At 36.4% G+C, this 13,415-nt stretch overlaps 1 protein-coding gene across 8 annotated transcripts in view; it reads left to right on the top strand.

The window, feature by feature from the left end:
* The window catches only part of LOC113679181 (uncharacterized), a 48,429-nt gene that overhangs the window by 29,817 nt on the left and 5,197 nt on the right, over positions 1-13,415 (top strand). For 6 of the 8 annotated variants that reach the window (XM_089214476.1, XM_089214481.1, XM_089214477.1 and 3 more), the window contains 3 exons: positions 7,579-7,721; positions 8,085-11,017; positions 12,068-12,992. In XM_089214476.1, the coding sequence (XP_089070602.1) occupies positions 8,126-11,017; positions 12,068-12,992 (3,817 nt within the window). In that variant the 5' untranslated portion in view covers positions 7,579-7,721; positions 8,085-8,125. Of the gene's footprint in view, positions 1-182; positions 319-543; positions 584-7,578; positions 7,722-8,084; positions 11,018-12,067; positions 12,993-13,415 lie in introns of those variants that run through there. The other 2 variants (XM_089214480.1, XM_089214475.1) reach the window with 2 other exon arrangements.

Here is a 13,415-nt window from a genome sequence, read left to right as displayed (position 1 = left end):
CATCTATTGCTTTCCTCGTTGATAGTAAGTTATTTAAATGGTCATCTTTCATGTGAACTTGTTTTTGGGGAAAAAAGATTTGTCAAACTTTACTGCGCATTGTGTTTACCTTTCCGGTTTCTCCAAAATTTTAACTTTTGGGTAGGCACGTGTTACACGTAGGAGTCAATGGGTTAGGAACTCGTCGCCAGTGCTCCTCGGGTGTACCTCGTAGTTGTTCGGCGTAACGTTCGACCCTCTCTGTTTGAACGGTGAAACAGATTGTGCATCGATTCTATCTGGTAATATGAAAAATTGGACCCTTCTTTGGGTTTAGAGGTGAGAAGAATATGTTTGTATTATAGCCAGACGTTTTCCATTATTGTACGTCATGCCATGTGGTTTGGGCCAAAAAGCATTGTTTATTCACTTAAATTCAATCACTCTGACGTAGAGCTAAAGCTCCAAACGTCAGCTTTTTAACTATTTACGGTGGCCAAGTCACGCCATCGACTCAGTTTATGTTACGTAATGACCCTGTTGTTATTTGTTATTTTGAGACAGAAGCCCAAAGCTTGGTAAATGTACTTCTCAGCACTTTTAGGTATTTCTGATTGTTAGTCAGCCAACTGTGGGCAGTAACTATTACTTTAGCAAGGCTGATTATTCAGCAGAAATTATTGTGGGGCTTTCAATAGATATTTAAAAGCTATTTTGAGGGTTGTGTTATAATAGTGTTGTGTTATGCTCTATATCAATAGTGAATTATTTGCTTAGATAGCAAAATAACTTGATTATCATGTCAAAGCAAGGAAACCACACTCATCCATATTATTTGTGAAATGTTAGACGTTAAGGAAAAAGGCATTCAGGCATGAGAGAGTTTGTTGTTTAGTGGCTTTGGAGAGATAATAAAAGCTATCATGTTATGACTAATCTCTACTTAAAGATTAGAAGTGAGCAGACTGGAAATTGAATTGGGCAGGATGTTGCTGATTTTATCAATGGATCAGTCATTATGGTTATGTATTAAATGTCTCCTTTGTCAAGGTGTCAAAATTCCTTCACACTAGGTACAGCTCCCTCATGCAACAAAATACACAATTGCCTAGATTCATAAGTCTGTTTCTTGTATCTCGTAAGCACCTTTGCAGTCTGAGGGAACTCTTTCTCAAAGATAGATTTATTATCATTTTAATAGTATTTGCTTCCATTGTAAAATCTTCTTTGTGCAGATGTGTTCTGTAATTGGAGAATTGGGATTTTTGGTTTCGCGGTTTTGGCTTTCTTTTCCGATCTGTTCTTCAATTTTGATTGATCTTACTGTGGTTTTGGATGTTAGATTTTTGAGTGTGGTAGTTTTTTTAGAATCAGACACTTTAGGAACAATTCCTGAATCCCAAGATCTACCTTCACAGGTTACTGCATACTGGTAACCTGTTTCTACTTGCATTTGTCTATTTGTTGACATTTCATCTCTGTTAAGTTATCACATGGATTGTTTTTTTTTCCATCCTCATTGCTTGGTACCCAAATAGGAATGGTCAGTGTTACTTGAGAAAACACAGAATTACATACTTGTTTTTGCTTGTGTCCATGGTCTAAACCCGCTGTTTATACCAAGTACGATATTTTAATGGTAAAACACTATAACTTAGACCCATTCATATACTGGGTGAGCTTTTGCTGGTTAAATACATGTAGTACAGCCTGCACACATATAAATACATATGTTACATACTAAATACATGTAGTGCTAAAACTGTTTAGGGTTTCTATATTTGTAAATCTGGATGGTGTTTTGTTAATCTCTTTAACTCACAGGTGACATTATGAGTAAATCTACCTTCTTCTCTTTTTGATCATAGTATATCTTAACATTGAAGCTGAATATAGTTAGCCAAGTTTGGTGAAACCACGTACAACCAAAGTTCAATATCATTCTTAAAAGTTCTGAATTGACTTAATAAAGCCATGCTGTAAATGCTACTGATCTTATTGTGAAACTAGCTGAACTGGACTTTGCTTTTTCTTAGTGACCCTATGACCCAGTGCACTCTTTAGTTTGACAGTAGAGCTTTGTTTTGTAGAAATAATTGTAATACTATGTATGGCATGCTTGGCTGTTTGCAATTCCTGCCAAAAGAAGAGATATCGCTTAGGGTTGCAAGTGGGAATTACTCAAAAGTGAAAGGCACTGAACATATGCCCTTTTATGAGCTACAATCATGACATACGTAGGATTAGAATTATTTCTGCAAAACAAAGTTCTATTGACTTGCTCTACTTGTTCATTTTCTAACAATTGCGGTACCTTTGAAGAGAGTCAAGAATAGACCAGTTTGACACCTAGGGAAAGATGAGTGCATTTTTTCTTATTGTAATTCTGCTACTAAAGCAGCTTTAGGGCATAATTTATTTTCATTGAGCGATTTAATGCCAAAGTAAACAGAGCATGAGGCCTTTAGAAAATGCTTACAATTAGTTTTCCCTGCTGAAATATTTTGAGTTTCAATTACAGTGACATGCCTATTCATGTAAAATTATGTGTGGTTCCAATAAACAATTATGAATGAAAAAGTTTAGTTTAGATAGCCTTTCTCTCAGCAGTTTTTACTTTACCTTTACTTTGTTTACATTGCTGTTATTAGTTTGGTGCAAAAGAGTGACATGGTTGAATTTTAGTACGTATTGGTTCAATCTCAATTAAGATAAATCGGTAGACCATGGTTCAAGTATAGCATATTCAATAACCGTGCTGTCTCGTTTTTCTGTTATGTTTTTTTTTGGGGGGGGGGGCAATCTTAATTACTACTTATTTTCCAAACAGTGTCACATATTTTTTCCTTTTTCTTTTCCACTGTGATTTGTCATAAATCTGACATTTACTTAACCAGTAATTCCTTAGTAAACTGAAACAAACTGCATGTTGTTTCAAGTTTATATCATGAAAGCAAGAGACGTCGCTTTCTATCAGTTTACCAGCATGATAATTTTTGTAGTATGCACTTTTGAAGAGTAGTCTGTTGGATAGATATTCTATGTACGTCATGATTGAATATCTACTCACCAAGCCATTGTAGATCTTTAATGACTTCCAGTGAATGCAGTAGATTTGAACCAAGGTCTACTGATTTATCTTTTCAATGACGTACGCTTATAAATTTTGTCACCCCCTTGGAGCTCTTTTATTTGTGTGCGTGCAAAGAACATCCATTTTTGCTTTTTTCGCTTTCTTCAAGTCTTTGCAGGCCTCACTGGGTTCTTAAGTGTACGTTTGATCAAGATTAAAAACTGTCAGTGGTTATTTCCGCCATATTGTTTGAAGCACATGGCATATTAATGACAGAGACCGTGTATTCAAGAATTTCTAGGCCAGCGGTAAAGCTCATAATGGAATGGTGACTAAAACAGAGGGTTACTTACCTTCAGCTCTACCCACCACAGTTTTGTTAAAGTTTTTAACAATGTTTAGGACTTTTTTTGTATTTAAATTCTAAAAGCTGATAGATAGAACACTGACATTTGCTTATTAATCACATAACAAGTTAAAGTGGGTTCTATGTTTTAAATTTTTCTTGTCAGTGGTTTCGTACAAATAGGTACTTAAACAAATTATCAAAACATACTTTGTAGTGAAAGCAGAGATATAAATTGTTGATATATTTTTCTTGTACTCATTACTTAAAGGAATGCCTACATAGAATTTTCTCTGTATATTTTTGACCACAGTTCCATAGACTGATATGGCAGTCTTTAATAAATCAATCCAGAAACTTTTAAGGTTCAATTTTAAAAATGTTAACAATGTTAAGGCCTTTTTTTGTATTTAAATTCTAAAAGCTGATATATAGAACACTGACACTTGCTTACTAATCACATAACAAGTTAAAGTAGGTTCTATGTTTTAAATTTTTCCTGTTAGTGGTTTAATACAAGTGAAAGCAGAGATATAAATTGTTGGTATTTTTTTCTTGTATTCATTACTTAAAGGTATGCCTGCCTACATAGAATTTTCTTGGTTTTTCTCTTGACCACAGTTCCATAGACAGATATGGCAGACTTTAATAAATCAATCTAGAAACTTTAAAGGCTCAATTTTAAAAATGTTAGTGGTACCCTTGTTGTCGTGCATATAAGCTGTTAAACTTGATATGACTCTAGAACTATGAGGGCATAACGTTGTATCGGATACCTTCAAACTTTTCATGGAAAATGAATCCACTTATTCTTAAATTGTACAGTACAGTTGCAAACTCCATTGGCTCAGTAGTGTTGAGTACATCAGAATCATAGATGCAGTATTAATAGGACTCTGTGATCTGCAATACTTAATAGACACTCTAGGCATCAGAAGCTAGTTGTTGTAATTTGCTGGAGCAGTTAGGAAACTGAAGTGGACATGATAGTTTCCTAGTTTTCTGTGAAAGTTTTCTACACAAATGAATGGCCAATTAGACGTGCCCACTGTCAAAGTTTCTCATTTTCATTCCATTACTATATTGAAAGAAGTCAACGGTTAATTTTATTTTGATTTCTCAGTGGACTTTCATTTGATTTCTTGAGATGTAAGATTCCAGCCTGAGATCATGATGGCTTTGTCCTAAGAATGTGGAATCACTGTAGAATGATGCAACTCAATCAAGAAGTTGGCTATACCTTGAAAGTTTACTTTCATTCGGCACTAAAATGTATTCAGTTTTCTCTAATAATAATTGTTTCATATAATTCATTTCATGTGTTTGACTTTGTGCTAGATTTTTGGGTCATGGAGAACTTTAATATGCAAATCAACCCAGTTTTCAAATTTGTGACTTGTAATCATTGATCTTATGCTGGAGAAGGTGTTCATACTACCATTGCAGTGTGCTTAAATCAAGGTGAGGAGTTTCTGGTGACTGACCTGAATGGGTCTCCCGGTGCTACAAAGAATGGCAGTTAGATTGTGTATCCTCAAGAATTTTTCCAAGGGTCTCTTTGATCTTTGCTGCATCTTCCTTCATGACAGGCTGTTTGGTACAAAGCCACATTTAAAAGACTATGGGAAACAACTCTCTGGTGTATGGGAGAGCTGACAAGCCCTGGTTGAATTACCAGTGGACTGCAAACTGGGCATGTATTCACTGGGCTGGTTAGAACTGAGTGGGCAAGTGGCAATAATGGATTGGGGAGATAGGCATAGAAGTACTGATGAAGGTGACAATGCATGAACAGAATGTACTGATGGTGGTTCTGTCAGTGAAGGTACAGCTGGTCTGGTTGCTAAGTGTGAAGCAGGTTCTGTTAGTGAAGTTACATGTTGGCCTGTTTTGTGGAAGATACTGCTGGTTCTGTGGAAGGTACTGCTGGTTCTGTGGAAGGTACTGCAGGTGCTGTGTGAGGTGTATATATTGAGATGACAGTAGCCTTGTAAGCATTGAAGATAATTAGCCTCTTCATACTTTCAACTTAAACGAAGAGATAATAATCAGCATCAACATTACTTTTTGAGATTGCCTTTTTCATGACTTCTGATATTGTCAATTGAGTGCTCTAAAACAAGCAAGTCTTCTCTGCTGTCTTTGATATCATAATTGTGGACAAAAGAAAAAAAAATTTCACTGTATGATGGCCATTATTGTTGTCAGTAAGAGTACTGTCCAGACAAAACTATACCTCAGTTGATTTGAAGTGCATCTGCTGTCAAAACCCTGGTCACAGCCTTTAGAGTTTAATTGAATTATGTAAATATCCAACTGATGATGTAGCCAGTAATTCGTCATCAAAACAAAATGGTTCATGATTCATGTTTAATTAGACTGATAACCATAGTGAAACTACAATAATAGAACAATGGGCACTTGATATCTGTTTCCCTACAAATAAAATGCTGTGGTATACATTGTAACAATTTAAATGGAACAACTTTAAATGAACTGGCAGTCAAGTTGCCCACAGATCGACTCTCCAACACTTAGAATTAGTTTTCTATTGCCTTGAATTTTTGTTATTCCACTTTTCAAGTATACTTTAACCCTTTCACTCCCAAGATCTTACTGTCTGCCATATGATTCTCATCATCTTAGTTTGGAGAATTTTATGTCAGATCAATTAGCTATCTGATAATTAATATTTTTCTTTATTCTCATCCCTTGTCTGCATGGTAATGTATAGATACAGTAAGGAGAAATTCTGTCTTGGTCACTCACTGGAGTTAAAGGGTTGAGCTAAAGAATCAGAGCATTTGTTGGGGGATTTAAATCTCAACATCTAAGTGTTTGATTTAACGGTATGTAATGCAATGGCATAAAGTTAATGAATTGTTGTTGAAACTTCATTATTTCATTTTTTAATGTGCTTTTTTGCATGCAACTTGGACCAAGTACCTCTGAGCTGTACTGTATATTAACTTACACTTCATATTGTTCTTTTGGGTGAGGTTAACTGGCAAGCCTTTTAACAAGTGAGCCAGAAAAATTTTAACTTCGTTCATTTTGTAAGGCAGTGAGTAGAACTGTGGTGGATATGGACTTTTGGCACTATGTAGAAACTCGTGAGTGTAAGACACCTTGTCATATATCTAATCTTTCTACTGAAGTGAGGCCTTTGTACTGTAAATTCTTGTCCATGTTCCATATCTTCTCTGCTGATTTTGAAATCAATTGTCCTTTCATTTAAGAGGCCAGCAAGCCTGGTGTTCTGGAGTTTCTCTCCTACTGTGTAAACCTTCCCACCTTTTTCCTTTATACACACCAGTGAGTACTGCTATGGCCCTCTTTGTTTAAAAACCATACAGCACTCTTTATGCTTTTTAGCTCATGATTCATAGCTCTAGCTAGTTCAGCACATTTACAAAGCAGTGCAGCTTTTGTCTAGTTTGAGATGTATAATGAAAAATCAAGCTTAAAACTTTTTCTATACCTTCTCTTTCAATAGGTACACAAAATATCTCTTAAACACCATATCTTCAACCTCGAACTTTTGCTCAATTCAAGTGCAACCTTTTGCTGTAAATGCAAAATAAAATTTTGTATAAATTTTTAGATGGTATGAATGTGAGATTCTATATTTGTCTTGGAATTTCAAAATCCTACACTGTGGTGACCATGTTTACTTTGTCCTTTAACTAATTTGAAGCAGTTAATGATAATCAGTACTTGTAGGTTAAAAATTTTTTGTCATCCTTTCTAATGAATTTTGCTAGTTGCTATGGATTCAAAGGAAGTTTAACATGCCCAGGTGTTTCTCAGTTCTGTGTCAGTGAAATGAAAGTCAACAAAAAGCTTACAGAGTTTTCTTCATCAGTAGTGTGACTTGTTTTGTTTGGCCTGTCTTTTCTTTCAACAATTTCCAATTGAAAATGTTTCAAGTTGTGCAAAAGGACTTTTTAAAACTTATGAGATTTATCTTTTGCTAGTAACTTAGGCAGTTTGTCTTAACTTTGTTTTCTCTCTCACATTGTGCTGTAATTGTGGTGCTCTTTATTTATCTTTTTTTAGTTCTTGTCTCACCATATCATTCTTAGCTGCAACAGTTGATTTTTGAAGGGCATCATATTCTAATGAAACTGTTAAAAGAGGAGTTATTGAAAGGTTACATTTATTACCTTTTTTTCTGCAGGTATTTTTCCCTGCAATGTGCGGTTGATACGATTGTGTGGCAAACTACTGAGAGCAATATTCAGAGGAAAAAAAGTCTGTTTTAAGCTATTACAACATCTAAAGTTAGAAATACCAAGATGTAAACCAAGCTCTATACCCCAGGTTTGGTGCATTTATATCATGATGAAGCTAATGCTAAGATTAAAGAATGTTACAACTTGCTTTACGGTGACTAAAGTTTACTAGTTCCCAATTGTGAAAGTTAAGTTGCAATAATTTTCTTTTCTAGTGGCCATGGTGACCAAAACAGTCACAGCTTGGAGTGTAATAGATGCAATTGGCTATACTTTTTGCATTATGACATTAGGTGAATGTGTAATGCTGATGCATACAGTTGAACATACACAGCATAGACATGGGTTTTAATTTTTTTCCCTTTTAATGATATATACTGTTGGTCTTATATTAAAGGACATTATTTTCTTTAGAAGCTTGATATGTTTCTTGTCATCTTACTTTATTTAGGAAGAAAAAGAAAAACTCTGATCTGCAAGTCTTCATTCATCATGTGCGATAAAGCTGCATGTGACAGGCAAAGCAAGTGCTCTTATCTTCTTAGGAAGTTGCAAGATTTCTTTCACCATGATAAGATTGTGGATGGAGGTGACAGTATTAAGCAGTTGACTCAAATCATTGGTGTGGTCAGTGGCTGTGATGAAGGTCAAGCCTATTTTAAAGCTGTACAACAATATGTTGTGCAAACTATGATAGGGCTATTAGAAGGTTCTGGAGACCACTTTATCTTTCTACCTCCTGAAAGTGATTTGTTTAATGAATCAAATGCTCTTTATCTTTTAAGTCTCCTGGCTTTTCAAGCTGGGGACACTGCTTGTTTGGAGGAAATTGCAAGCTTCCCTCAAAGTTATCCTAATGATGGTTATTTGATGATCAGTGTGGGAGTGATGTTAAGTCAGAGGATGAAGTATAAGCTTGGTGAAAAATGTTTTCTGAGTGCATTGAGTTACTTTGAACATAAACAGAATCATCTGGGCACTGTTGTTACCACTGTGAACTTGGCAGCCTTTCATAAGATTTGTGGAGACCATCAGAAAGCTAAGTCTTATTGTAATGCTGCAGTTGGGTTTTGCTGGGATTTCACAAGGACCCCAGCAACTGATGTTCATTTGAAAGTAGTCTTTAGACTTGTTACCCTATCTCAAGAACTCACAGACTACAAAAGTTATCATGATATTCTGAGTGTTGCTGTGAAATTTGACATTCGCCAGATTAGAGATACTTTTGCAGTGCAGCACATGAAGCAGCTGATGACTTTGCAACTGAAAGAACATGAAGGTGGACAGATTAAACATGACGAACTGGAAGAACTTGCCTTACAACTGTTTGTTGCAGATACATTCATACAAGCACAACCACTGACTGCTGACTTCATAGCAATTGTTATGACATTGGCAGAGATGTACTGCACCACTAAGCGCTTTAATGAAGCTAGGCAGTTGATTGACAAGTTGGAGTCAACATTCCTGCATTTTAACGGTGGAAATTGCCCAGTTTTTGGCTTTTTACAGTACCAAATTGGCCACTTTAAATTTAAGTATGGAGAGGCTAGCGACGCACAGAGTAGTCTCCTAAAAGCTGAGCAAATATACATCCACTTCTTTGGGATAGAGCATCACATGGTTGGATTATGCAAGAGTCTACAGGGTGCCTGTACCTTGCAGAAAGGAAACCGTAAGGCGGCCTGTTATTTGCTAAAGGAGGCTCGCATTATTTTTGAGAAAATAAATCACCACCACCAAAAAGTGGGCACAATTCTTTTGAAGTTAGCTGATCTGGAGAGTGAGGCTGGAAATTTTGAGAATGCCAAATTAACCATTGAAGAAGCATTGGAAATGTTCATGTTGTCTTGTGGTAAGGTCTCCCTTCAGGCAGCACTTGCTTATCTTCAAGGTGCATCTATTCTGCAAAGGAAAGGAAAATTCATGCGTTCAGCTTTGGACAAAGTGAAAAAAGCCAAGGACATCTTTATATACCATGGCTTGGGCCATGATCATCCAGATGTTGCCTTCTGCCACTGTTTGCAAGGCCGGTTACTGCACTCCCTGGGTCAAGTCAAAGAAGCAGAAGAGGAGTTTCTCTTTGTACATCATCAGCTATCATCACAAGATGACTTGTCTATGAAGACCAAGGTTATTACCCCTGAACTTTTTCGAATGTTCTTTTTGGTAGATGCTGATGGTCTTGCCCTCAAGGGTTCTCTCTTTTCCCACTTTCTTTCTCTTGTCAGTCTGGTTCATATGAAAACAAGGGATGAAAAAACTGGTCACATGAGAGAAATTTTCAGCTGTTTGGAAGAGCTAGACTCCGAGTTCCTGACAGTTTCAAATAATGTGGGCAAACATGTGCACTGTGCATTGCAGAGAATTTTGGAGGCTGATATCCAGGTTTATTGCATCTTCATTCCTGATTCTGCTACACCACTAGAAGAGGATGAGTCCTTTTCATCATCATACAGTGACAAGGAAAAGAGGCCATCAGGAGATTTTGACAATGTGTTCTTGATGTCATCATGCAGTGGCAATGGAAAGAGGCCACGATTTCTTCTCTTCTGGAAGACATCTGATGTCTTGGAAACAGGAGACTTGTGCTGTGTTACCTCTTCCTTCCGTGAAAGTGTTAAACTACTGTGTCTACAGCCTAAGTTTAGAAAAACTTTCCATGAGAAACAAGAGTTTTTCATGAAGCTGCCAATTCAAGAGCAATCACCTGCTGTACCTTCCCTCTCTTCCCGAATTGACTCTCTTCCACTTCTAGTTGATTTAGAGTTATCAAAATTGCACAACCAGTGTGACAGCATAGATAGTTCTCCCACTGCATCTACTCTTTGGCCTTTGGCTCATGTGTCTTACTTTTCCTTTAGATTTTCTTCCTCTGATAAGGCACTGCTTGTTTTTTTCAAGTGGATTTCTAGTTTAAGTAGAAAACTGGAATTGTCTGAGGCGCTCAGCATTTCAACTCCAAAGATCCCCTTGGCTTTACATAGGAATTGTGCAGTCCACTTTACTTTTTTGGACCCTATCTGTGCCTCCTTGTCACTTGCTGTTGAGGAAGGATCTGTTTATGTAAAGTGTCGAGCTGTAAAAGAAAGTGGGTCAACTTGTATTTGTTCCTCTGTGAAGTGTGCTTTGGAGAGCATCATGGAGTCTCTTGAGTCTGATTTTCAAGGATCAGGCTTTGAACAAACTCAGTGTTTGCCATGTGTGGAGGATGGTGGTGAAAATGCTGAGGAGTCAACAAAATGTTATTGTCACTGTAAGGACTTTCAAGACAAATCTTCCTGCAATTCTGACCAAAAGTTGGATTTACATGCACAAACCAACTGGGAACCAGATTCTGATGTGCTAAAGATAGGAATGTCTGTTGACCTGTCACAGACTGAGGTAATTAAAATTTTTACTTTGTGATTGAAATCACTAAAACAAGTAGGTTCATAGGTTAAAACTTCTCCAGATAAATATTTGTTTTGGCATGATGTAAATGTATACGTACTTGTACAAGGTGTAATCTTATTTCTTTCTCTTTCTACCTTTAAAGAAGGCAAGGGAGGGGGCTATTTAGTTTAGGAGTCAAAAGTTTTTTATCCTCATTATTTTGAGAAGGTTAATTATTTTTACTCAAAAAGTGTAGTGGTTGAAGTAGAATCTTGCAGTCACTGTCTCAAGATATTTTTGAATCAGCATATATCTTTTAGAACTTTGGGTCAACGGCATTCTGAAAAATTCCCTAAGATGCACTGATAGAATTGGAAAAGATGGTGAATTTTCCAAGATATTTAGACCATTTTTATCAAAGTTTTTGTCGTTTGCATTGCCATGAGTTTCCTGTGAGATTGATAAAGAGGGTAATTAAAGTGTTTCTAAGTTTAGGGTTAAAATAAAGGAACGTATTGGACTCTGGATCAAGAATTCCAAATTCTAGCTTTTGCTGGAGTCACTAGGCTTTGTTCTCAGTCACTCTTTAACTCTTTAACTCTCAAGATATGATTGTTAATTCTCCCCTCTAGCCGCTACAAATTTCCTTGTAAACAAGTTATGTGAATTTGGTGTTAGATCAAGATAACAACTTCTACCTGATACATTTGAGTACTCTCATTACCTGCTTGCTGGATAGTGAATAGATGGATGTTGTAGGGAGAAGTCACTTGTTAATCACTTGTTAAAGACTTGAAAGTCATTGATTTAGAATTCATAAAGGATAGAATTTCTAGTATAAAATAAGTCCATTTTCGGCAGGATCTTGTTTATTGAAATTGTTCTCTTTTGGATTGTAAAACATTATAACTAAAAGAAAGAGTGAATATCAATCATTGTAGATTTACCCATAACTATGAGATGTCATCATGAAATTATTTATGAAAAGATTAATATTACAATGACTTAATGTATTATTTTTATTTGCTTTAAATTGACTATGGTTTTTTTATTTGATAGGATACTGAAAGCTTATCATTCACTGCCCACTCTGGAGACAAGATTGGTACTGATGTTTGTGTAAACCTTTTGGAGTGTATTTTGAGAAACAGACAGTTATCTTTAGAAATACAACTTTCAGGCAACAGCAATGGATTATATTCTACTGATGGTACAGAAGAACATGTTAACTCTCTTTTATCTCCTGTGTCAGCCTCATCACTGAACAGTTTGCCCTTGGGTCAGTATGATGCCACAAATGAAAACCCAGAGTTTATGCAGAAAGCTTTGCCATCTTTGAAGAATGTCTGTGGAGAAACATATTCAGGAAAAGAGACAGGTAATGTCTCAAACACATCATCAACTTCACAGGGAATCTTTGTCAGCAGTCACTACCATGAGAGTGCAGCAGTGAAGTCAAATTGTGAAGAGGGTTGGATTGCAAAGTATCATCCTAGCTCAGAAACCAAAGACAACTTGCCACCAAATGAAAGTCCTCAGGAGACTTGCAGTTTTCAAAGCACTGAAGCATGCTCTAACAAAGAGGAGTCAAAGGAGGATCACAGAATGAAATTTGATCAGCGTCCTGGACTTCCATTGACCACAGGGAATGGCAAAGGCACCATTCCCAATGGCAACCTGATCTGTGAATTGCAAGATGAAGTTGTGTTCTACCAGGATCAATGCCATGAACTAAGAGAAAAATTAATAAAATTGAAAGAGAAATTGAAGCTATGTGAAGAGGAGAAACAAGGTCTTCAAGCTGAAGTAGGAAGACAGTTGTTTCTTGAAAGCAAAGAAAGACGATGCAGCAAAAAGGTTTATCAACCCCCCCGCAAACATGCCAGTGGGACAAGTGAGCCTGTTGGAGTTAGAGGTGCATCCCATGACTTTTCAGGTACAGATGCTAAGCTGCTTGGTGGTGCAGGTCCTTTAGAAAAAGCAGGTAATACTTTTTGGAATAGTTACTGTGGCTATTGTGCTCCTGATAGGATTCATATTAACTGTATGTTACTTCTACTACAAATTTGCACTATTGGCATACATTACCTATCATGTCCTAAAGATGATCACCAGAAAGCATGCTCGATTGGTAAAGATCATGGCTTTCTGTCTTCGTCTTTCAATAATGCACCTCAAAAGGCAGATGTTGCACAATCTGAAATCGTGTTGTATAGCCATTTAGTCAGTATGTCAAGTTATAACTGAAAATTAATACTGTACCTTTATTTAGAAATTCCATTACATTAATAAAGGCTTTCAAAATTTCATCTTTCTTGGGATAAGTATGCGTGCATGCATTATACTATTCCAAGACGGTATTAATATGAATGAGAAAAATAACTGCATTTCTAAGAGTTACCTCACA

Source organism: Pocillopora damicornis, chromosome 8, assembly GCF_964200805.1.
Source record: "Pocillopora damicornis chromosome 8, jaPocDami1.2, whole genome shotgun sequence".
Taxonomy (NCBI): Eukaryota; Metazoa; Cnidaria; class Anthozoa; order Scleractinia; family Pocilloporidae; genus Pocillopora; species Pocillopora damicornis.
The sequence above is the reverse complement of the archived record's forward strand: the minus strand, read 5'-3'. Positions and strand labels throughout refer to the sequence as shown.